At 42.8% G+C, this 24,244-nt stretch overlaps 1 protein-coding gene across 3 annotated transcripts in view; it reads left to right on the forward strand.

Moving 5' to 3' along the window:
- The window catches only part of DNAH9 (dynein axonemal heavy chain 9), a 285,514-nt gene that overhangs the window by 51,284 nt on the left and 209,986 nt on the right, over positions 1 to 24,244 (forward strand). For all 3 annotated transcript variants that reach the window (XM_027974876.2, XM_060394831.1, XM_042255676.2), the window contains exons 15-19: positions 6,329 to 6,464; positions 9,674 to 9,870; positions 9,969 to 10,393; positions 20,012 to 20,234; positions 21,053 to 21,219. In XM_027974876.2, coding sequence (XP_027830677.2) covers positions 6,329 to 6,464; positions 9,674 to 9,870; positions 9,969 to 10,393; positions 20,012 to 20,234; positions 21,053 to 21,219 — 1,148 coding nt within the window. The remainder of the gene's footprint in view (positions 1 to 6,328; positions 6,465 to 9,673; positions 9,871 to 9,968; positions 10,394 to 20,011; positions 20,235 to 21,052; positions 21,220 to 24,244) is intronic.

Raw genomic sequence — 24,244 nt, forward strand, 5'->3', positions numbered from 1 at the left:
GCCTTCTGTATAGTCCAACTCTCGCATCCATACGTGACTACTAGAAAAACCTTTGGAAAAGCTACTGGAAAAGCTTTGACTAGATGGACCTTTGTTGGCAAAGTAATGTCTCTGCTTTTTAATATGTTGTCTAGGTTGGCCATAACTTTTCTTCCAAGGAGCAAGTTTTTTATTTCATGGCTGCAGTCACTGTCTGCAGTGATTTTCAGTTCAGTTCAGTCGCTCAGTCTTGTCTGACTCTGTGACCCCATGGACCACAGCATGCCAGGCCTCCCTGTCCATCACTAACTCCTGGAGTCCACCCAAACACATGTCCATTGAGTCAGTGATGCCATCCAACCATCTCATCCTCTGTCATCCCCTTCTCCTCCTGCCCTCAATCTTTCCCAGCATCAGGGTCTTTTCAAATGAGTCAGCTCTTCGCACAGGTGGCCAAAGTATTGGAGTTTCAGCTTCATCATCAGTCCTTCCAATGAACATCCAGGACTGATCTCCTTTAGGATGGACTGATTGGATCTCCTTGCAGTCCAAGGGACTCTCAAGAGTTTTCTCCAGCACCACAGTTCAAAAGCATCAGTTCTTCGGTGCTCAGCTTTCTTTATAGTCCAACTCTCACATCCATACATGACCACTGGAAAAACCATAGCCTTGACTAGATGGACCTTTGTTGGCAAAGTAATGTCTCTGCTTTTTAATATGCTATCTAGGTTGGCAGTGATTTTGGAGCCCCCCAAAATAAAGTCTCTCACTGTTTCCTTTCTTTCCCCATCTATTTGCCATGAAGTGATGGGACCAGATGCCATGATCTTAGTTTTCTGAATGTTGAGTTTTAAGCCAACTTTTTCACTCTCCTCTTTCACTTTCATCAAGAGGCTCGTTAGTTCTTTGCTTTCTGCCACAAGTATGGTGTCATCTGCATATCTGAAGTTATTGATATTTCTCCCAGCAATCTTGATTCCGGCTTGTGCTTCATCCAATCCAGCATTTCTCATGATGTACTCTGCATAGAAATTAAATAAGCAGGGTGACAATATACAGCCTTGACTTACTCCTTTCCCGATCTGGAAATAGTCTGTTGTTCCATGGCCAGTTCTAACTGTAGCTTCTTGACCTGCATGCAGATATCTCAGGAGGCGGGTCAGGTGGTCTATTATTCCCATCTTTTGAAGAATTTTCCACAGTTTGTTGTGATCCACACAGTCAAAGGCTTTGGCGTAGTCGATAAAGCAGAAGTCGATGCTTTTCTAGAACTGTTTCTCTTTTTCAATGATCCAATGGACGTTGGCAATTTGATCTCTGGTTCCTCTGCCTTTTCTAAATCCAGTTTGAACATCTGGAAGTTCACAGTTCACATACTGTTGTAGCCTGGTTTAGAGAATTTTGAGCATTACTTTGCTCAAAGTAAGCTACCACCTGGGCAGCTTAATGAAATTGATACTGTGTAATTCCACTGTAGGCAGAGGAAACACACAGCACAGGTGGGAACCTGGCAGCAATTCAAACCGCCTGGCCATCTTTTGCAGTGCTGCTGTGTATGTGCATGTGTGTGGATAAGATATACCCCACAATCGAATGTTATGATTTTGTTTTAAACTGTTACATTTCAGTTATTAGGAATTCATCAATTCTTGTTGTATGATTTAGACTATAGTCTATCTTGGGCTTCCCTGATGGCTCAGACAGTGAAAAGTCTACCTGCAATGCGGGAGACGGAGGTCTGATCCCTGGGTTGGGAAGATCCCTTGGAGAAGGGAATTGCTACCCACTCCAGTATTCTTGCCTGGAGAATTCTTTGGACAGAGGACTCTGGCAGGCTACAGTCCATGGGGTCACAGAGACTCAGACAGCTGAACAACTAACACTTTCACTTTTCTTCATGGTCTGTCTTACTGGATGTTACTTATGCAATTGACAATATGTTTATTCTTTAAATGCTGGGTGCAGTGTTCTCTAAAATGTCAGCTAGTTCAAAGTGGTCGATAGTATTGTGCAGATCATCTGTGTGATTCCTCAGTTTTTTCCTCTATTTGTTCTACCAATTACTGAAGCTAGAATGAATGATGAATGAGCAAAGAGTCAGACGAGACTGAAGGGGCCTATCACAGCACACAGCACACATGGGAAGCTGGCAACAATTCAGAGTACCCGGCCATCTTTTGCAGTGTTCCTGTGTACGTGCATGTGTGTGTATAAGATATACCCCGCAGTAGAATATTGTAATTTTGTGTTTTAAAAACTTTTGGGGGAAATCTTCATAGTGTTTTGTATTTACCCACATAGCCACCATTTCCAGGCTTGTTTTTCACTTCTGCAGAATTGAGTTAACATCTATGCTCATTTCTCTTTGGCCCAAAGAACTTCCTTTAGTATTTCTTGCAGTGCAGATCTGGTGATGACACAATCTCTCAGTTTTTGTTTATCTGAAAGTGCCCTTCTTTCACCTTTGTTTTTGAAGAAGAGTTTCACAGAATATGAAATTCTGTGTAGACAGTTCTGTTTTCCTTTTGGAAGTCATTTCATAATCTTCTATCCTCCAAACTTTATGATGAGAAGCCAGCACAATGTATATCTTTGTCCCTTTATAGGTAATGTTTTTCTCAGGCTCCTTTCAATAGATTCTAAATAGATTTTTTAAAATAAATTCTTTGTATCTTTTTCATTTAACCATGATGTGCATAAATAACTTTTCTTTGTATTCAGGCTGCTTGAAGTTTGTGATATTTTTATCTGTTTTTCACCAAGTTGGCGGAGTTTTTAATCAAATTATAACATTCTCATCTACTAATTCCAACATCTATTTTATTTTCTGAGTATTTTTTAATGTGAAGGAAGTTTATTTTTTTCTCATAAAATAAGTCTAAGGAATAAACATCCCAGGACTGGTATGACAGTTATTTTCTAAGTCTGTTTTTACTGATTATTTTCTCTTTTGGTTAAATGTCACATTTTCCTGCTTCTCAGCATGTCTAGTAATTTTTTTATTATATTCTAGACATGTTGGATGCCACTTTGTAATCTGGGTGTTGTATTTCCCTTAGAGAATTGGTGGTTTTGTTTCAGTAGGCAGTTAACTCACTGGTGGTCAGCTTGATCCTGTTGAAGCCTTATTTTAAGCTTCCTTGGGGAGAGTCTAAAGAAGCCTTACTCTAGAATAGAGCTCTAATCCTAAAGCATTGCATTTCTGGGGTCTCAACTGAAGTCCTGGGTTATCTGTTATCTTTTCATTATTTCTGATAAAACACTAACATTTTCCAGCACTATATGACCTTCACAAACCCATTTAACTTAGAGCCTCCAGCAACTGTTCTCTGCCTAGCCTTGCAGAATCTTGCCCTAAATACGTACAGCTTAATGCTCAGTCAGAGACCCAAGAGGACTCAGCAGCCTCAGCAAATCCCGATTTCTGTCTTTTCCTGTCCAGCAGGAAGGGTGCTGTAATTGATGTCCACTTCTTTATGCCATGCTTTGGAAACTGCCTCCAGATAGAAAGTCAGGTGGTTGTGAAGCTCACCTTGAATTTTCCTTTGTCTTCAAGATCATATCCCAATACTGTTATCCAGTTGCCCAAATAATTATTTCTTGTATCCAGTTCTGTAGTTGTTTGTAGCAGAAGGGAAAGTCTGAGCTCATTCTTCTGTCTTAGCTAGTATCAGAAACTTGAGCTATTTCTTCCTGGTTTATAGCAAATTCCAACATATTTGCTCCTTGTACCATAGTAGATTTGATGTAGAAAGGTACAGTTAGCTATCTTGATATGGTGACAGTAGGAAAGATATAGAACCGCTCTACAAGGCAGTTATAACAACTACAAGTTAACTGTAGAAGCAGACCGACGTGAATATCCTCGTAACACCTGGGACCACTCTGCATTGTCACTGTGCTATCATTTGCGGATGACGGACTCCCACTGAATCTTTAAAATTCTTAGGAAGGAAAGGTGTAGGTAATGCATTTTAGAAAATTTTAGAGTTTTGACATTTAAAAGCAGAAAAAGGAGATTTACAATCTGGCAGTGTTTCCTAAAGGGGTAACTGTGAGTCACCTAGAAAATTTGCTTTTGCGAAGTGGTAGCCACTTTTTTGAAGATATGTGATAAATGGAAAGTTACTGTAAAAAAGGCTGAATGATGAAAATGATGGTGAGTAAATGGGACACCTATACACAAAGGTCTGTCTAGTCAAGGCTATGGTTTTTCCAGTGGTCATGTATGGATGTGAGAGTTGGACTGTGAAGAAAGCTGAGCGCTGAAGAATTGATGCTTTTGAACTGTGGTGTTGGGGAAGACTCTTGAGAGTCCCTTGGACTGCAAGGAGATCCAACCAGTCCATTCTAAAAGAGATCAGCCCTGGGATTTCTTTGGAGGGAATGATGCTAAAGCTGAAACTCCAGTACTTTGGCCACCTCATGTGAAGAGTTGACTCATTGGGAAAGACTTTGATGCTGGGAGGGATTGGGGGCAGGAGGAGAAGGGGATGACAGAGGATGAGATGGCTGGATGGCATCACCAACTCGATGGACGTGAGTTTGCGTGAGTTTGAGTGAACTCCGAGAGTTGGTGATGGATAGGGAGGCCTGGTATGCTGCAATTCATGGGGTCTCAAAGAGTCGGACACGACTGAGCGACTGAACTGAACTGAACTGAACTGATACTTGCCATACTGCCAGGTCGGAGACTGTACTGTGTAAAAAGGAGAGACAGCCTATGTGTTTGTTTCTGTGTGTGCCTTTTCCAAGTCACTCAGTACGATAAAAGTTTTTAGTTAAATGCCGACAATACTCTCCAACTCATTTCTCTTTCTGTTTATTTTACTGAAGTATGATTGATTTACAATGTTGTGTTAGTCTCTGCTATACAGCAGAGGGATTCAGTTATATGTACATATTCTATTTCATATTCCTTTGCATTACGGTTTATTACAGGATACTGAATAAGTTCCCTGTGCTGTACAGTAGGACCTGTTGCTCATCCATCCCCTATATCATAGTTTGCACCTGCTAACCCTGAACTCCGATTCATGCTTCGCCCACCACTCCCCCTTGGCAACCAGAAGTCTCTTCTCTGTGTCTGTGAGTGTGTCTCTGTTTAGCAGATAAGTTCATTTGTGTCATGTTTTAGATTCCACGTATAAGTGATATCATATGGTATTTGTCTTTCTCTTTCTGACTAATTTCACTCAGTGTGATAATCTCTAGGCTCATCCACGCTGCTGCGAATGGCATGATTTGATTCTTTTTTATGACTGAGTAGTATTCCATCGTAACTATGCACCACATCTTCATCTATTCATCTGTCAGTGGACATGTAGGTTGCTTCCTGTCTTGGCTATTGCGAATAGTGGTGCTATGAACATTGAGATGCCTGGATCGTTTCGAATTAGAGCTTTGTCTGGATATATACCCAGCGGTGGGATTCGCTCCAGTTTATTTCTCCTTAGAAAGAAATATTTCTCCTTTTCTAGGAAATGCTTGACTTGCTTGTACCTAGATTTCTTATGTCTTGAACTGTAATGCTCTCTGCCTGTAGTATTCATTCTTCTGCCCGCCCTGCCTTCTGCTCTGATGCAGCTTCCTCTGCAGTGTCAGCCAGCATCTACGAGGCACACGCTGCATCCGTCAGCATCCCTCCTGAGAAGCTGGCCTGACCCCATCCTCCTTTCTCAGGGAGAGGTTGCAACATCATATTTCCTTCATGGCTTAACTTTGTGTTCCTTTCAAGCAAGGGTTGCACGTGTTAGGTAGGAATGGATCTGATACACGCATACAGGCATCTCTCATTTCATTGTGCTTCACAGGTACTGCGTTTGTTTTTTGTTTTGTCTTGCAATTGATGGTTTATTGCAACCTTGCACTGAGAAAAGTCTAGCCATGCAATTTTTCTCTTGTCAAATTTTTGGCAATTCTTACAATATTTCACACTTTTTCGTTATCATCATACTTTGCGTCTGTGATCTTTGATACTATTGTGAAAAGATAATGATTTCCTGAAGGCTCAGGTGATAGACAGCATTTTTTAGCAATAAAGTATTTTTAATTAAGATATGAATATTCTGTTTGTAGACATAATATTGCACAGTTAATAGACTAAAGTATAGTGTAAGCATAACTGGGAAACCAAAAACTTCCTGTGACTGACTTTATTGCAGTATTGGCTTTATTACTGTGGACTGGAACCGAACCCGCAATATAGCCAAGGTCTGCCTGTAATAGAAGACTCTTCATAACGGTGCAGTTTTTCTCTGTGTGTTGTCTTCATTCCCATTCATGATGATACGAGCAGCCCTTGCATATTATTAAACATGGTTTATATCTGCTCTTCTTTATTTTGTAGGAAAACCTGGGTCTTCTTTCAGCAGATTCAACTTCTGGCATCTGGAAAACTTATGTCAACTACATTGACGATATGTTGCTGGATGGGTTCTTTCTTGCCATTGAGTGTTCCCTCAAGTACCTCCTGGAAAATACTGGTATTTAGTGGCTTATGGATGTGGGTTATTACTGGGAAGGTAATAGTCGTAGCATCTGTTGAGTTACAGTGAAGTGCCATTGAGTGCTCTGTGACTTTTCCCAAAAGGTGTGAACATTTTGTGAAGTGTACACAGTAAAATAGAAAAGGCCTTATGTCTGTAAATTGTTCAAAGATAAAACACTTCTCCCTCTCCAAAACCCAGATGCTAAACCAGGCTCTAACACAGTGAAACCCATAGCCAAGATAAAAACGTAATAGCCGATTTACTCTAGGGACCTCCCTGGAAGTCAGTAGCTAACACTTTGCACTTCCAGTGTGAGGGGCCTGAGTCTGATCCCTGGCTGGGGAACTGAGACCCACACACCTTATGGCATGGCCAAAATAAATAAATAAGTTTCATGGTTTAAGCTGAATGCACTCTATCTCTGTGGCCTTTTGAGGACACAGGGAGTTTGTAGCAGCTGGCTTATGTAGAAGAAACAGATGTTTTTCTGTGTTAAAAAAAAAAGAGAGAGACAAGAAGCTGGGGATGAGATAGTGTTCAGACGGGAAAGGTATATTAAGGAGGCAGTGGGCATTCTTTGAAGCTGTTAAAAGATAGCTAAGGGCTTCAAATTTATGGTCGATGCACAGGGCCAAAGATTTTATAGTAAAGGTTAGTAAATGATGGGATGGAAAGGGGAGAAGAGTTCAAAAATAAAGTTGAATTAAACCTTTCACATTCTGGTAGATTCTGACATGCTCAGCAAGACTGAAGGATGAGGTGAGATGAGAGGTTAAGGTGCTGAGTAGAACCCAAGGAGAGAAATTAAATGCAGAGTTAGAATAGGTGGGCTGAGACCAGATTTGAGTATCCAGCCCCTGTAAGACGCTGACGACGCAGAGAGGAGCGAGGCCGGCGCTGGGATAGCTGCACCCCATGGTCCTGGTAGGTGGAGTGACTGAGGTTAGAGGCAAGGTCTCTGCTTTCACAGCACAAGGAGACACAGAAGCAGGAAATGGGCTCAGGCCTAGTCAACAAGGTGGGAGGTCGCCTTCTGGAGCCTCGGGCAGTGAACACAGGTGCGGAGACTGGAGAGCTGGTTCCTAGGGACCAGTGCCAGTGGCACTCATCTTAGTGAGCTGACCCAGCCTCGTCTGATAGTGGAGCTCGGAGACTCGTCACTCAGCTCTCCTCTAGAAGTTCTAGGAAGATGCTTCAGCCACACTCGAGTGTAGGCACTGCACAAGGGACTTGCCCCGGGTCAGTGTCTGTCCAGCCTTCCGGATCTGGGCTGTCTGATGTGTCGCTTGTCGTCCTCTCATGGGAAGAAGAGCCAGGGAGCAAGAGGGTGAGGACAGGGGATGGTTGCCAAAGTCATCTTCCCTCCATGGAAGGAGGAGGAAGGGAAAACACACCCTCCACAGTGTATCGGCAGTTAAGGGGCAGGAGCTGGCCTTAGTAGCCACCTGAGCTACGGTTGAAATGAGAAGGTGCTGGTTATCAAAGGGAGGTGAAGGAGCCTGAAGAGAATGGCCTCTAAGAGGAAAGCCGCCGTGACCCTTCACCATCACCCAGCTGGAAACTTCAGTCACCTGGTCCACCTTACCGTCTCCACCCCTCACACTTGGGCAAACTGGTTCAGTGCCATTCCCATGGCTTGGTCTGGCTTCCCAGCCACCTCTCAGAATCCAGACCTTGCCTGGGTTAACTGCTACCCACTCCGTCTGGAAACATTCTTCCTTTTCTCAACTCTTACAGAGATTCGCTTGTGCCAAGGATGTGGAACCACCAGGGCCATCCAGTTTGTACAGTAATTGTGTCGGTATTGCATCTGACATAGGGATGCTTGCCAAGAACCCGCTTGCCAAGCAGCAGACGTAACAGATGCAGGTTCGATCCCTGGGTCAGCAAGATCCCCTGAAGGAGGACGCAGCAACCCACTCCAGTATTCTTGCCTGGAGAATTCCGTGGACAGAGCAGCCTGGTGGGCCGCAGTCCACAGGGTGACAAAGAGATACAGCTGGAGCAACTGAGCACACCACACTCGCCTTCTGCAAAGGCCCAAACTCTCTCTGTGGACTGTATTTCTCTCTAAATAGAGCTACTTTTTGAGAAGAGGGAGGCTCATGAGGGAGGGGAGATATATATAATTATGACTGATTTGTGGTGGTGTATGGCAGAAGCCAACACAGCATTGTAAAGTGATTATCCTCCAATTAAAAAAACTAAAGAAATAAATCCACTTCTTACCTAAAATACATATGTATAAGAAAATAAGTGGTCATTAATAAGAGTCTAAGCATTTATCTTGTACTTGGAACATCTTGTTCCATATTATATTTTGATTTAAATTTAGCAAGGCAGTTTAGTCTAGCAAGTAATCAGGGATTTGTTAATTATTTATACTGTTTTTAAAATTTTTATCACTACAGGACTACAGAATTAAAACAAGTCCTGTTTTTACAGAAAAGGAGCAGATGGGGAGGGATTGTGACTGCCCTTTTTTGCCAAGCCTACGCGACCTTGGACAAGCACACCCTTGTTCCCCTAGTGGCTGCTGATGGAATTGCCTGGTTTGTGCTCAGGATGATGCCCGCTGCTTCCAAGAAACTGGCTTTGCAAAACCAACACCTCAACCAGAGGCCATACTGCCCCCACGGGAAGCTTTGGGAACGTGGAAGCGTTCCGGCTTGGGTTGATCAGTCACAGGACGTGCCCTCTGAGGACAAGGAGAGTAAATGCCCTGCCATGCCCTGATGCCAAAGCTCCAATATTTTAGCCACCTGATGTGAAGAGCCGACTCATTGGAAAAGACCTTGATGCTGGGAAAGATTGAGAGCAGGAGGATAAGGGGACGACAGAGGATGAGATGGTTGGATGGCATCATCAACTCAATGAACATGAATCTGAGCAAACTTCAGAAGATGGTAGAGGACAGGGAAGCCTGGGGTGCTGCATCCATGGGGTCACAGAGTGGGACATGGCTGAGCAACTGAACAACAACAGCAATTCCAGGACAGCCGTGCACAGGGAATTAGCCTGTTCAAAATGCCAGCGGGGACTGCCACCTTCACCTTTTCTGGGGTTTTAGCAAAGTTTATATTTCTGTTTCCTCAGACTGAAACAGCAACTCTAAAGGAAAGAAACGCTCAGAGAGCTTTCAAATCAGTGTTGTATTTTTGCCACTTACCCACTCTCTTCTGTTTGTTTTCTTTGTGTTTCAGAATGTAAGGCAGGACTCACCCCGATATTTGAAGCCCAGCTGAGCTTAGCTATCCCAGAACTGGTTTTCCGTCCGTCGCTGGAGCCTGGCGTGAAGGGCGGCTTCTACGACCTGGTGGAGGGTCTCGTCACCAGCATCTTTAGCATAGCATCCTTGGTGCCCCGGCTTTCTCCTGAGAACGGCTCTCCCCACTATCAGGTACTGGCTCTGCGAGCATCTCGCCTGCCCTCCCACCAGACCTGAAGGCGCCTGTGAAATGCTAATGTCACCCCTCCATTGCCACCTTGCTCCCCCAGGTGGACTTGGAGGCCAGGGCTGACCTGGTGGGCCTGCGGGCCGAGCTGATGGGGCGGGTGCAGGCCATGATGGCCCTCTGCGGCGACTATCGGAGCACCCTCAGCCAGTACTCCTACCTCTACACGGAGGACCGGAAGGAGGCTCTGGGCCAGTTTCTGGTGTACGGGCGCGTGCTCACAGCCGAGGAGATGGAAGCCCACGCCGAGGACGGCATCCCAGAGAATCCTCCCCTCCTGCATCAGTTCAGGGCGCAGATCGACTCCTACGAGAAACTCCATGAGGATGTGTGCAGGCTGGAGCCCGTCCAGGTGTTTGACAGCTGGATGAAGATCGACGCGCGGCCCTTTAAAGCGTCTCTGCTGAATATAATCAAAAAGTGGAGCCTCACGTTCAAACAGCATCTCGTGGACCATGTCACCCACAGGTAACAGGGTCCGTCTAGCTTTTCCTCCAGCTTCCTGGGCTGTCGGGAACACCATGTTTTCAATCGATTTGACATTTCCCCCCATAGGTTCACTGGTTAAATGAAAACTTAGAACAGCTAGATGGATGTTCCAAGCTTTTGGACACCAGCAGTAACTTTAGTCCTGTCCTCTCGTTTGTCCATCAGACCTGGCCTCTTCCTGTTTTGTTTTCTATCGGGCGCCCAGTGTCCAAAAGGCGCTCAGTACACAGTAAATACTGTTCGAGACAATAATAGCAGGTCAACCCTCCCTGCACAACTCTGACTGCGAAATTTCTATAAGCCTGAGAAGCGGAGGGTGTCTAATGAGTCTTTTAGATTTTATTTCTCCCATTTACTCCTTGTCTCAGATTATCCAGCTGTGCAGCATGGAAGTCCCTACACCTATATGCCCCTGATGCCTTTTTTTTCCCTTATAATTTTATTTATTTATGGCAGTGCTGGGTCTCCATTGCTGTGCGGGGTTTTTCTCTAGTTGCGGAGAGTGGGGGCTGCTCTCTGGCTGCAGTATGAGGGCTTCTCACTGCAGTGGCTTCTCTTGTTGCAGAGCATGATCTCTAGGGTGTGCAGGCATCAGTAGTTGCGGCTCTGGGGCTTGGTACATCTGGGTGATAAGCTGCTTCACCCCATGCAGGGTGGGGTGGGCACAGGGAGAGGGGTACAGCCAGTGATGGTTCAGGTTGACCCCCATCAGAGAGCCCCTGTAATTGCCCAGGTAGACACCATCAGGGTTGAGCACGGGTGTGACCTTGAAGACCAGATGTTCCCATAGAACATGAGCAATAGAGTGCTGGCTTATGAGGAAGTCAGTGATTCCCTGACAAATGAAGAGGGCTTTTCTCCTGGGTGGACTTGTCCTGTGATGAATACTACCTTCTGCTCCCTCCCAAACATTGTCCTTCTCAGAACTCTAGCTGTGCAACTGACTGGATCTGAAAGTCTGCCTGTTCCCCCATGGACTTGGACCCCCTCCCAACTCCACCAGCCCAGCACTAGACTCTCAAAGCCTACTGCTGGGCCTACAGGTAGATGAGATACACTTGCCCTTCAGTGTGGCCTCCAGACTCTTCCACCCCTGTCCTCTCTCAAAATCACCATCTCCACTGAGTTCTACCAGATGGTACCAACTGCCACCTGTCTCGGCTGCAGTCACTGGCCAAGCTCTTAGTAATGCCGCCCCTTCGTTGAGGGTCACGTTGTCCGGCTCAGTCCCCCTCTCCCGTCCTTCTGCTGATAATCATCCTCAGTGACTCAGCATCCACAGGGTGTCTTCATCACACCTGCCTCTTGTTTTCTCGACCTCTCTCTCCAATGCCTTTCCCTCCCCGCCCCCCTGTTCTGTGCTGTGCTCTTGGTGGAGTGGAGGGAAAGGTGAGCAAATTCATGGCTTCCCCTTCAAACTCTCTGTCCCCTGACCACCACCTGGGGTCTTTCCAGCTCTCTTACTTGGCAGCGCTGTTGTGCAAAGTTCTTCAGACCCATCAGTGTTTCCAATCCACTGTTCCCGACACTTGATCAGGACGGCTCAGTGTTTATCACAGTTGCTCCCCAGCCCTGTCCCCACCTTGTAAAACCCTGACTGTCTGAACTCAGCACTCCACGTCTGTACCCGAGCAATTCATCCTGATGAAGGAGAAACACACCAGTGTTCTGACCAATCTCAGGTTAAATTTGTGAACATAAACTTCAAGCAAGCTCTGAACATTTTCACGTATGCTTCCCGACTCCTCCAGATGCTTTTTTCCCTCTCTTCCCCTAAACCTCAAATATCTTGTCTGCCCTTTTAGCCTCGCCTCTCATTTCTCTGGAAAATGAGAACCAATCACCAGAGAACTAACTCAGCTTTTCACCAATAAATCTACCAACCTACCTGCATTTGAAGCTGTACGTTCAACTACCTCTTTTCTTACAGTGAATAAGCTGCTTTTCTATCTGTAGCCTTCTTCTTATCTACTCGAAGACTGACCTCCTTAAACACTCCCTTCATTCATTCTCCCCATCATGCAAATATATTGTCCTATCTGGCCTCTTAAACAAAAAGGAAAGAAAGAAAGAAAGGAACACAATCCCAGGAGTCCTTCGGCCCTGGCACCCTTTCTGTGCACCCTACTTCACAGCACAGTTCCTCAAAAGGATCTCTATACTTGATCCCTATACTTTTTTTGTCTTCTGTCCTCTCTCTTCAAGAAGTTTTATTATAAAATGTAATATACATAAGATTTAGAGAAAAATATTAAAACAAATACTCAGATTTTCCTTAGCCAGTGAAGAAACAGGACATTAGCTACATTTTAATATTCCCTTATGGAAGAACTTGTATGCACTGCTGTATTTAAAGTGGATAACCAACAAGGACCTACTGTATAGGAACTCTGCTCAGTGTTATGTGGCAGCCTGGATGAGAGGGGAGTTTGAGGAAGAATGGACACATGTATATATGCAGCTGAGCCCCTTTGCTGTTCACTGAAACTATCACAGCATTGTTAATTGACTATACTGTGTGTTAGTCGCTCAGTCGTGTCCGACTATTTGTGACCCCATGGACTGTAGCCTGTCAGGCTCCTCTGTCCATGGGATTCTACAGGCAAGAATACTGGAGTGGATTGTCATTTCCTATACTCCAATACAAAATTAAACATGTAAAAAAAATAAAAATAAAGTTTGAAACAGTGTGAAAAATAAAATTCTCTTATGGACTCTTCCCTGATTAAATCCCTCTTTTACCCTGCCAGTTGTTAGCCCTGCCCTAAATGTAATCTAATTCTTTTTTCATGACTTGTATATGCATATGTATGTATATATATTTTTTCATGACTTTTATTTCATATATATATATTTGTATGCACAGATATACATATATTGAGATTTACATTTTAAAGCTATAAAAATGAAACAGTGTTGTATGACTGTATATCTCTCTGTGTCCTGTCTCTCTCTCTCAGCATTGATGCTTGAGATTCATCCACGTTGAGAGTGTAGCAGTAGCTCCTTCATTTTCCCTGCTACAGAGTATCGCATCATCTGAATATGCCACAGTTTATCTATCCATTCAGTGGCTGACATGGCTGGTTCTGATGGTTTCATACCAACAGGATTGCGATGAGTTCTCTTCTACAGATATCACAGTGTACTCAAGCCAGCATCCCTCTGGGATGTATGCCTGAGAGTGGAATTGCTGGGTCAGTGCATGTAATGCCTGCTCTCTGCCAGGTGCCTCAGCCATGTGTGAAGCTGCCTGTAGCCCCACATCCTGGGCACCTTTTGATACAAACTGTTTAGTGCTGGCCCTTCTGGTGGGAGCTTAGTGGTATCTCATGGTGATAAATATTTTACATTACTCTGTGAATAAAGTAGCTCAGCTTTCTGTGCTTTTGGATGAGTCATTGTGTTTCCTCTTCTTTGGTTATTCATAGCTCTTGACCATTTTTTATTGAACTATATCTTTTCCTTTTTCATATTTGGAAGTAACACATATTTTAATTCTTTGGTAGTTGTATATATTGCAGATTTAGTCTCCCATTTTGCAGCCGGTCTCCCCTCTGCATTTATGGTATATTTTGTTGAAGGGTTCATTTTTATGTAACCAGATGTGTTCATCTTTTCCCCTGTGTTGTCGTCTTTTCTCTTGTTAAATCAACCCTTTCTTGTCCTGAGATCCTAGTGATACTCTCCTATGCTGCTGCTGCCGCTAAGTCACTTCAGTCGTGTCCGACTCTGTGCGACCCCACAGACGGCAGCCCGCCAGGCTCCCCCCTCCCTGGGATTCTTCAGGCAAGAACACTGGAGTGGGTTGCCATTCCCTTCTCCAATGCATGAAAGTGAAAAGTGAAAGTGAAGTCGTGTCTGACTCTTTGCAACCCCATGAACTGCAGCCTACCAGGCTCCTCCATCCATGGGAGTTTCCAGGCAAGAGTACTGGAGTGGAGTGCCATCGTCTTCTCTGATACTCTCCTATATCCTTACCTAAAAGTTTTACTTTTTGTGTTAAGTACCTCTTTGTCTGTCCTTGTCTTAATATGAAACTGTCCTAATTATCATAGCTCTGTAATAAATCTTAGCTTCCCAGGTGGCTCAGTGGCAAGAATCTGCCTGCCAATGCAGGAGATTCGGGTTTGATCCCTGGGTCAGGAAGATTCCCTGGAGAAGGAAATGATAACCCACTCCAGTATTCTTGACTGGGAAATCCCATGGACGGAGGAGCCTGGAAGGCTATAGTCCATGGGGCAGAAAAGAGTCAGATACAACTTAGCGACTGAACTACAACAATAAATCTTGACATCTAGCAGTGGCGTCCCCACCATTTTCAGTTTCATTAGGGATGTCTCAACAATTCTTGGCCCTTACTATTTTACATACATTAAAAATCAGTTTGTAGAAGAAAAGATTCCATTGAGATTTCGATTATATTTGCCATGACTATAGTAGAATTTTCTTCTTCATAGTATTGAGTATTCCTAAGAGCATATTATCTCACTCTTTATCTTCTTTAATGTCTTTCAATGAAATTTTATAATCATTACCTTTAAAAGCATTTTCACATCTTAAGATTTATTCCTTAATATTTTATTTTTTGTTTCCTAGTATAAATCATATTTCAGAATCATATTTTCCACAGAAATGAACTGATTTTTGTACATTGATTTTGTATCAAGGAGCTCTGCTAAGTAGCTTGTTAATTCTAATAATTTATTTGTGTACTCTTTGGGATTTGCCATGTACATAATCATCATCTACAAATGTATGGAAATTTTATTTTTTCTTCCCATTTTTTTAAAAATGCATTTATCACTATTTATCTGATCACCCTGACTAGGACTGTCAGTATAATATCGGATAAAGTGATAATAAGTCCTTGTCTTGTTCCTGATCTTAAAGGGGATACTTTCAACATTTCATTACCTGGTATAATATTCTGTGAGTATCTTTTTTATGGATTCTCTTTATCTGATTAAAGATGTAAACTTCTGTTTGTTAAGAAGATTTAGCATAAATGGTTATAACATTTTTCTAGAGTGCCTTTTCTAACTCTATTAACATAATTCTGGTTTTTTTCCCTCAATATGTTAAAGTTGTGAATATATTTTTTGGTTTCTAATGCTGACCAATCTATCGTTACTAAGATAAGCCAAACACAAAATATTGTCTTTTTCAGTATATCCATTGGTTGGTTTTGTTTGCAGATATTTTATATAGCACTGACATGTCTGTGTTTGCTGAAACTGGCTTTCAGTTTTCCCTTTCTACATTGTCTTTGTCTGATCTTGCTCTGTGGTTTTGCTAGCTTCCTAAAATGTGTTAGGAAGTAATCCTTCTTGTTTATTCTCTGTAAGAGTTGGTGTAAGATTGAAATTCGCTGATCCTTGAAAGTTTGATTTAAATATCCTATTGAACCATCTGGCTTGGTGTTTTCTTTGTGGCAGGATTGTTACCTGTAATTTTTCTAATGTTTATAGATATATTAAGTTCTATTCCTAAGTCATATTTTTCTAGGGATGTATCCATTTCATGTAAATCTTCATATTATTGTCATGAAATTTGTATTATTCTCTTACCTGTTTATGTATTAGGGATGTTCCTCTTTAGATTTCTATTCATTTCTATTGTGCTTTCTGGCGTCTTAATTAATCTTCCAAGTGATTTACAAAGAGTTACCTAATGAACCTGTTGATCTTACTTATTATAATTTGATTTTTATTTTGATAAGTTTTTCTTATGTGTTTATTATTTCCTTCTACTTTCTTTGGGTTTATTTTCTGTCCTTTGACTAACTTAAGATGTGTGCTTTGCTTATTCATCTTGAGTCTTCATCTTTTTTTAATGTAACACTTAAAGTTATAAATTCCCTTCTAAGTACAATTTTATCTACATCTCACAGGTCTTAGTATGCAGATTTTCTTTATAATAAAGCTCTAAATATTTTTAATATCCATTAAGATGTGCTTATACTTTTTAAATCTTAAAACATGGATTCTTCTAGTTACATTTCTGTTATTAATTTCTAACAATTCCATTGCAGTCAGATAAAGTGATATATGTAATAAAAAGCTTCTGAAATTTGTTGAATTTGGTCAGTTTTTATAAATATTCTGTGCACATTTTAAAAGGATATATATTCTATAACTGTTGGATATAATGTTCTGTGCATGCTTATTGGATCAAGCTTGTTTTCTTCAAATCCACTACAACCTCACTGCCATTTTTTTTGGTCTGCTTAATTTATCAATTACTGAAATAACTGTTAAAAAATCTTCCGCTTTGATGGTAGAGTGTCAACTTCTTGTAGTTCTGTCCTTTTTTGTTTCGTTTATTTTATGTTATATGATCATACGGAGTTTGACTTTTTGTATCTTCCTGGAAAATTGAATATTTTAGCCACACATTAAAAATCTTTTATCACTAGCTATATTTCTTGTGTTAAAGTGTGTTTTGTCTTGTTTTAATATAACGAAACCGGTTTCCTTTGTATGACATTTGCCTGGTGTCTCTTACCTTACCCTCTGGCTTTTGATCTTTCTGTGCCCTTGTATTAGGGGAGATCTTCATAATTGGCATGGAACTGAATGTTTTATCTACCTTAATATCTTTTAACTGGAGGGTTTTCCTCATTAATGTCTATTGTGCTGTATTTGAGTTCATTTGTACCATTTTATTGTGAGCTTTTATTTGTTCTTTTTATTTTTCTTTCTTGCCTGCTTTTGGATTGAATTTTTTTTTTCATGTTTTCTTTCCTTTTTCCTTTTTCCTTTTCCATTTTTTCCCTTCTACTAATTTGGATGTTGTGCTATCTAAGTCCTCTGTTCTAATAGTTAACCATAGCTATTCTTAAAAACATTCTTAAAAGAAATAAACTAATCAGTACTGTTACTCTCTCCACAGCCAATACAAGGACTTCAGAATAGCTTGATCTCACTTGTTTATCCATCAAATTATACCCTATAATTCCAACTAATTTCAATTGTACTCTTTTACTTATATAAATTCCACAAAGTATACTTTATTTTTATACACTCACTGTTTGTTAAAATTTACCAACATCTTTGCTCATTCCGTCTTCCTACATTACTGACGTGCTCTCTGAAGCACAGCCGTTAGAAGGCTCATTAAAAGGTTCTTTTGGTGAAACTCTCATTCTTTCTTTGTCTGAAAATGCATGTATTTTGCCTTCATTCTTAAAAAAAAAAATCCATTCATGGGAGAGAGAATTCTAGGATAACATACTTTTAGTAAATTTATTGAAAATATTATTCCATTGTGTCCTGGGTTCATTTTCGGTCTTGCATGGTCCACTAGCCTAGACTTTTTTTTTTAAATAAAATTCTGTCTGTGCTCTTCAGCTAATTTTAATATTTTCTTTTTCATTTTTGGTAATCTGCAGATTCATATTGAAGTACTTATGCAGGGTTTTTAAAAAACCTTAATTTCACCTCGAGTTGGTTGGACTTCCTTGATATTATATTTGGTGACTTTCATTAATTCTAGGAAATTCTCAGTCAGGATATCCTCAAAGATTGCTTCTTCCCCATTCTCTCTATTATATCCTTTTGGCCCTCTTATTGCACTTTTAAATATCCCCCATGTCTTTGAACAATTTTCATAGTTTTCTTTTTTTTTTTTTTTTGTCTTTCTTCACTGCAGTTGAATAACTTGTCCACTTTATTCAAACAGCAGTCTAATTCTCTCTTTTAGTTTTGTCTGAATCTCCTGTTTAATCCATTCATTGAGCTTTAAATTTTCATTATATTTCCCAGTTTTAGATCTTATATTTGGTTATTTTACAGTTTTGCTTACTCATTTTAATACCCTCTCATTCTTTGCTCAAATTCATTTTTAAAAATTTATTCATTTTTCAAGTTTCAGAATATGTTTACCAGATTAGTAGTAAGGAATCTACCTGCCAATGCAGGAGATGCATGAGACATGGGTTCAATCCGTGGGTTGGAACGATACCCTGGAGTAGGAAACGGCAACCCACTTTGGTATTCTTGCCTGGAGAAACCCATGGCCAGAGGAGACTGGCGGGCTACAGACCATAGGGTCGCAAGGAGTCAGACTATGACTTATTGATTAAACGACAACAAGAGCTTGAGGTAACTTTTGATTTGTCAGCGAATAATGGTTTGTTTCCTCTTGCCATAGGTCAGAGTTGACATAAAAGCCTGTGTAAAATTATGAGCTTCTTTCTCCTGGAGTTGCCCACTAACATAGCATGATGTGATCATTTTTGCATTGCTAGAACAGATATTAAAATCTTCTCTTCGTGAAATAATGCCACCATAGGCCATAATTTTCATGTTATCTGCTTCAGTAAGTTTTGTCACTTCTTGAATCCATCAATCAATACAAAGGTCCACACATCATCACAGATTCTGGGCATATTTGAAAAGCCACTGAAGTTGTTTCCATTCCTGACCGATGAGACAATGCTAAATTTATGCTTGAACTTAAAGGCACGTTGGGGCTGGGGTAAGGGTATGGTGACCTGTTGAGAATGTAAGAGGTTATCTAGGCTTCTGAAGGGCAATTCCTAAAGAAATCATTTCTGTACTGACTGATACATTATGCTTAAAAGGAAGAAATTGTTTTTCTTGGTCAATCTAGAATAGATGTCTGAGAAATAGCAGGAAAACCACTTGTCCCTGGTACGTGGGTCAGAAACAATAAAGCAATCACCTAAATAAGAACTCTTTTGTCCTTTGACATATCGAAAGTCACTAGCTTATATTATGCACCCGAATTCCAATATCTGAAATCTTCAGAGGTTTAATACAGCCGTTTCTGCTGGTTCCCACTTGTGGTGACCTCTTTCCTTGTGCATGTTGTAACTTTCAATTATAAAATCATGTTCCTTGGAGCTTAGTCCTTTGAGGACTGGATTCTTGCTTCATTCCTCCAGAAAGGATGTTCGTTTTTTTAATTAAATCATGAGTCCCATCTAACTCTCACAATAACCAGTGAGAAAGAAGTGGTCTTTCTAATCTTACAGATGAAGACTCTGAGGCTCAGAGATATTAAATGACTTGGCCACACATCTAGTAAGTGTCAAAATTGAACCCAAGTATGTATGATCCTATAAGCCATAGTACTTATTTTCCACTTTCTAAAAAATAATTTCAGATTCACAAAATAATTTGTAATATATTCACTGTGAGATTATTTCACTTGGAAATGATTTCACTCTGAAATAATTTCAGACTTACCAAAAAAAGCTGTAAAAGCAGTACAAAGACTTCTCTTTTACCTTCACTCTGCTTTCCAAAGATGTTACCTCGGTAACATCCAAGGTAACCATGGTGCAGTCATTAACACTAGGAAGTTAGTATTGATGTAGAGGGTGTAACTAGCTTGCAGAGTTATCCACATTTCACCAGTTGTCCCAATAATTCTCCTTGTCTCCTGTGTCTCCTCCATCAGGGAAGGCTCAGTCTTTGTCCTTTGTGACCTTGACACAACTGAAGAAGGTTGTATCTCACCATCAGGCTATGGAGAGTTTTCCATAATAATGGCTATTGTGTTGGGGAAATAAATTCTTTTGAGGAGTGGAAGGGGAATGGCTGCTCACATTCTGTTTGTTCTCCATAGCCTGGCCGACCTGGAAGCATTTGTTAAAAAAAGCGAGAATGGCTTGCTCAAGAAAGTCGAAAAAGGAGATTTCCAAGGACTGGTTGAGATTATGGGGCACCTAATGGCTCTTAAAGAACGACAGAGCAGCACCGATGAGATGTTTGAGCCTTTAAAGCAAACGATTGAATTACTGAAGACCTATGGACAAGAATTGCCGGAAACAGTGTTTGAGCAGCTAGAGGTCAGTGCAAAGTTTATGTTTTCCTAATAAAGGAAATAGGGGGACAGTTTGGGGATTTCAAAGTGAGATGAACACGGTGAAGTCAATGAAAAACAGGGCTCATGATAATGCAGGATCCGTGTTTTGGAAGTAAATGTGTTGCGTGTGTATAATGTGCACCACTTTTGTAACACTCAGTAAATATGGAGAAATACGGGACAACTGATGTGGATGAAGTGTGTGTGGTCTTTTTCCAGTGTTGGGGATGAGCCACATTTTGATTCAGAGAGGGGAAAAAAAGGAGGTTTGAGGAATGTTATAATGATCTAAGAGGAAATGGGGGGCATACGAGAAAATAACCAGGCACTGTTGGAAAATACAGAAGAGGGTAAGGCTTCCTGGGGCGTCCTGGGTGACTCAGGAGTAAAGGACCTGCCTGCAGTGCAGGGGATGCAGGTTCACTCCCTGGGTCGGGAAGATCCCCTGGAGGAGGACATGGCAACTCCCTCCCCCTCCAGTATTCTTGCCTGGGAAAGCCCATGGAAAGAGGAGCCTGGTGGGCTGCAGTCCATGGGCTCGCAAAGAGGCGGACATGACTCGGCAACTAAACAACGACAACAAAGTTTACTGAGGAGAAGCTGAGAGCAAGGAGGATTGTGCTGGGTCAGAAGCAGGTGGCCGTCGGGAGAGCGGGCAGCCGGGGAAGGGGGCCGTTGTAGACGACGGCAAACAGCGCTGTCACGTTTGTGGGCCAGAGACCAGGAGGTCTGAGCGTGTCCAGCCTCGGGTCCGGGGTCGGGAGGAGCAGACTGGGGTCTGACGCCGGGACTCCTTGGCAGGAGCTGCCTGAGAAGTGGAACAACATTAAAAAGACGGCGGTCACCGTGAGGCAGCAGGTGGCCCCCCTGCAGGCAAGTGAAGTGGCCCTCCTGCGCCAGCGGTGCGCGGCCTTCGAAGCAGAGCAGCAGTCCTTCTGGGAGCGATTCCGCAGAGAAGCGCCCTTCAGGTATGGACCCAGGTCGCCAGCATGGCCTCCTGTCCTGGAAACACAGCGGCATCTTAAGTCACGGGTGACCTCCCCATGGAGGCTGTATATTTTCTTAACAGAAGACCAGTACTCTTCTTCCCTCCCGTTTATGTCCGCTGGTTAGACCCGATGCTCATGTTCATCAGAGTCCTGTTGTGGCCTGTGTGGGATGAATAAAGGCTGTACAAATACTTTAAAAACATATCTAGAAGCTTCTATGTCTCCAGGTCTATAAAGGGATTGTGTGTGGTAAAATTACTCATCTTTTACTAAACTGTTAGTATTCTAATTTCTCCCAGACTCCTATTCTTTTGGTTTTAAAAAAGTGACTGAGGGAATTTGAAAATAATTTGGGGGAACTTATGTGGTGGTCTAGTGGTTAAGACTCCACACTTTCAATGGAAGAGGGGTGGGTTCACTCCGTGGTCAGGGAATTAAGATCCCACATGCTGCACGGTGCGGCAAAAAAAAAAAAAAAAAAAAGAATTTAAAAATTATTTTGGAAGGCATTTCAGTAGCCTAACAGCAGGCTTCAAGGTGACAGATTTGCTTTAAGGTGTCCTTTCTCTGCTTAGCAGTTAGTGCTCAGATGCCCCCTGCTTGTGGTCAGGGATCTTTACATAAACAAGGGGTGGGGTGGATAACACAAGACCATTCACGTGGGCCCGCGTGCACACACACAGCCCTTTTTCCAGGGGCTCCCTCCCGTTGTAGGGAAGCCTGCGGGGTCTGCTCCTGGTCTGCTGCTCAGCGTCAGACACTCCAGCCAGGGGCCAGTTCTGGTGGCCCTGTGTCTACTGACAGGCCAGCTGAAGCGGACCCTCTCCCCTCAGTCCAACTCCAGGTTTGCTTTCTGTTTCCCCAGCTGGGCTTCCTGCTGGATCTCCTCTCTGTAGTTTTGTGTAGACATGCCTGGAAGTCTCCAGACTGAAACATGCCCTGTGTAAGGAGCCAGGAAGCTTCTTATTTTCAGGTTACTTACAGAAGTCTGACCTTAGGTGACACATGCTAAAGTGACCAGTGAAGCAAGGAAAGAAAATCCCACACCTTTATCAGGAGTTAAGGCGACATAATGATGAAGACCCAATGAATGACACAGACCCTGGGTCTAGCAAGCCCTCTTAGCAAGCCCGCTACTCGCTTGCTGAGTCAGGGCAGTCGCTTACTCCAGGGCTGTCACTCCGGGCCGTGCGTCCTCATCTGTACGGTGGGGGTATTAATAGTATCCACCTCGGGAGGCTGTTGATAGGATTAAGTAACACATCTTCACAAGCTTTTAGCGCAGGACCCAGCACCCTGGTAACTAGCCATCTTGGTTTACCTGGCCCTGTTTTGGTTTTGGCACCAAAAGTCACACATCCAGGGAAGCCCCTCTGTGTCAGGCAGACTGAGACCCTCGGTCACCCCACCTGGCACACAGTAAGGGCTTGCTGCTGCTGCTGCTAAGTCGCTTCAGTCGTGTCCGACTCTGTGCGACCCCATAGACGGCAGCCCACCAGGCTCCCCCGTCCCTGGGATTCTCCAGGCAAGAACACTGGAGTGGGTTGCCATTTCCCTCTCCAATGCATGAAAGTGAAAAGTGAAAGTGAAGTCGCTCAGTCGTGTCCTACTCTTAGCAACCCTGTGGACTGCAGCCTACCAGGCTCCTCTGTCCATGGGATTTTCCAGGCAAGAGTACTGGAGTGGGGTGCCATTGCCTTCTCCGCAGTAAGGGCCTAGCTCTTCTCATTACTCATTATCAAACATATATGAAGCAGCTGGTCTCCAAAGCATCATACCTGGGGCTGGACAGAACGAGATGAGTGTGTCAGGAGACAGGGAAGGGGACTTCTCTGGCGGTCCAGTGGTTAAGACTCCATGCTCCCAGTGTAGGGCGCATGGGTTTGATCCCTGGTCAGGGGACTAAGATCCCGCATGCCTCATGGCCAAAAAATTTTTAAAAATTCAAAAAAAAAAAATAAAAGAAGAAGTACAGAACTTGGAAAGTCTCATACAGATTTATTTTTAAAAAAGAAGACAAAAGGAAGAATGTATAAACTGTATTTAGGATAAATGTACAACATAGCACTCTAAAGTGTTAAAACCACCTGGGAGATTTTAAAACTTCCACTGTCCAGCCTCTCCTGCAGACCAACTAAATCAGACACTGGGGATTACACCCGGCATCAGTAGTTTTGAATGCTCCCTAGGTGACTCTGATGTGCAGCCAAGTTAGAGACAGCCACCCTAAGGGAAGAAACTGGGCCCCTTTTAAGCAATCACACCAGGGCGTATAATTCCAAATGACTCTGCATTCCTTTAGATTTACAGCAGTCCACAACCTTTTTGGCACCGGGGACCGATTTCTTGGAAAACAGTTTTTCCGCAGACCGGAGGTGGGGAGAATGGTCTCGGGATGATTCAAGCACATTACATTTGTTACTTTATTTCCAATCTAATGCCATCAGTGATCTGATAAGAGGTACTAGTCCCCAGTCCGGATGTTGGGGACCCCTGCTTTTAGAATAAGCACCTTGGGAGCTATACCCTTGTTCCAAAGAAGCATCTATTGTGCTAAAACATTTGTGGAACTCCTTTGGGGACTATTCCTTCCAAGTCTGAAGCACATCCCTCTGACTCTCCTTTGGATGTGCAGTTGAGCACAGGATCAGAGCTGGTAAGGCAGGCAGGCAATGAAGCTGGGCATTTCTGGGCAGTGCTGACAGTATCCACACTAGGGCAGCAGCCATGAAGGTGATGACACTGATATCTTTGCATCATCTGTCTCTTTGCTGAAAAATTTCAAAAGAGGAATTCCAAATATGTGTGGTGAGATCTCTTTCCAGACAGGCTCCCGAAGCTGCCTGCACAGAGCAGCGCTCTTTTTGCCACTGTGTTTCTGTGTGTCTGTCAGAAACTTTGATTTCCCCTTCCTAGTTACATCACACCTGTGTATTGATCAGCTCTTGTTTTTTTGTTTTTTTGTTTTTTTAATGTGATAGCTGCTTTGGTTTTTCTCTCTTTG

The sequence above is a fragment of the Ovis aries genome, chromosome 11 (assembly GCF_016772045.2).
Source record: "Ovis aries strain OAR_USU_Benz2616 breed Rambouillet chromosome 11, ARS-UI_Ramb_v3.0, whole genome shotgun sequence".
Lineage (NCBI taxonomy): Eukaryota > Metazoa > Chordata > Mammalia > Artiodactyla > Bovidae > Ovis > Ovis aries.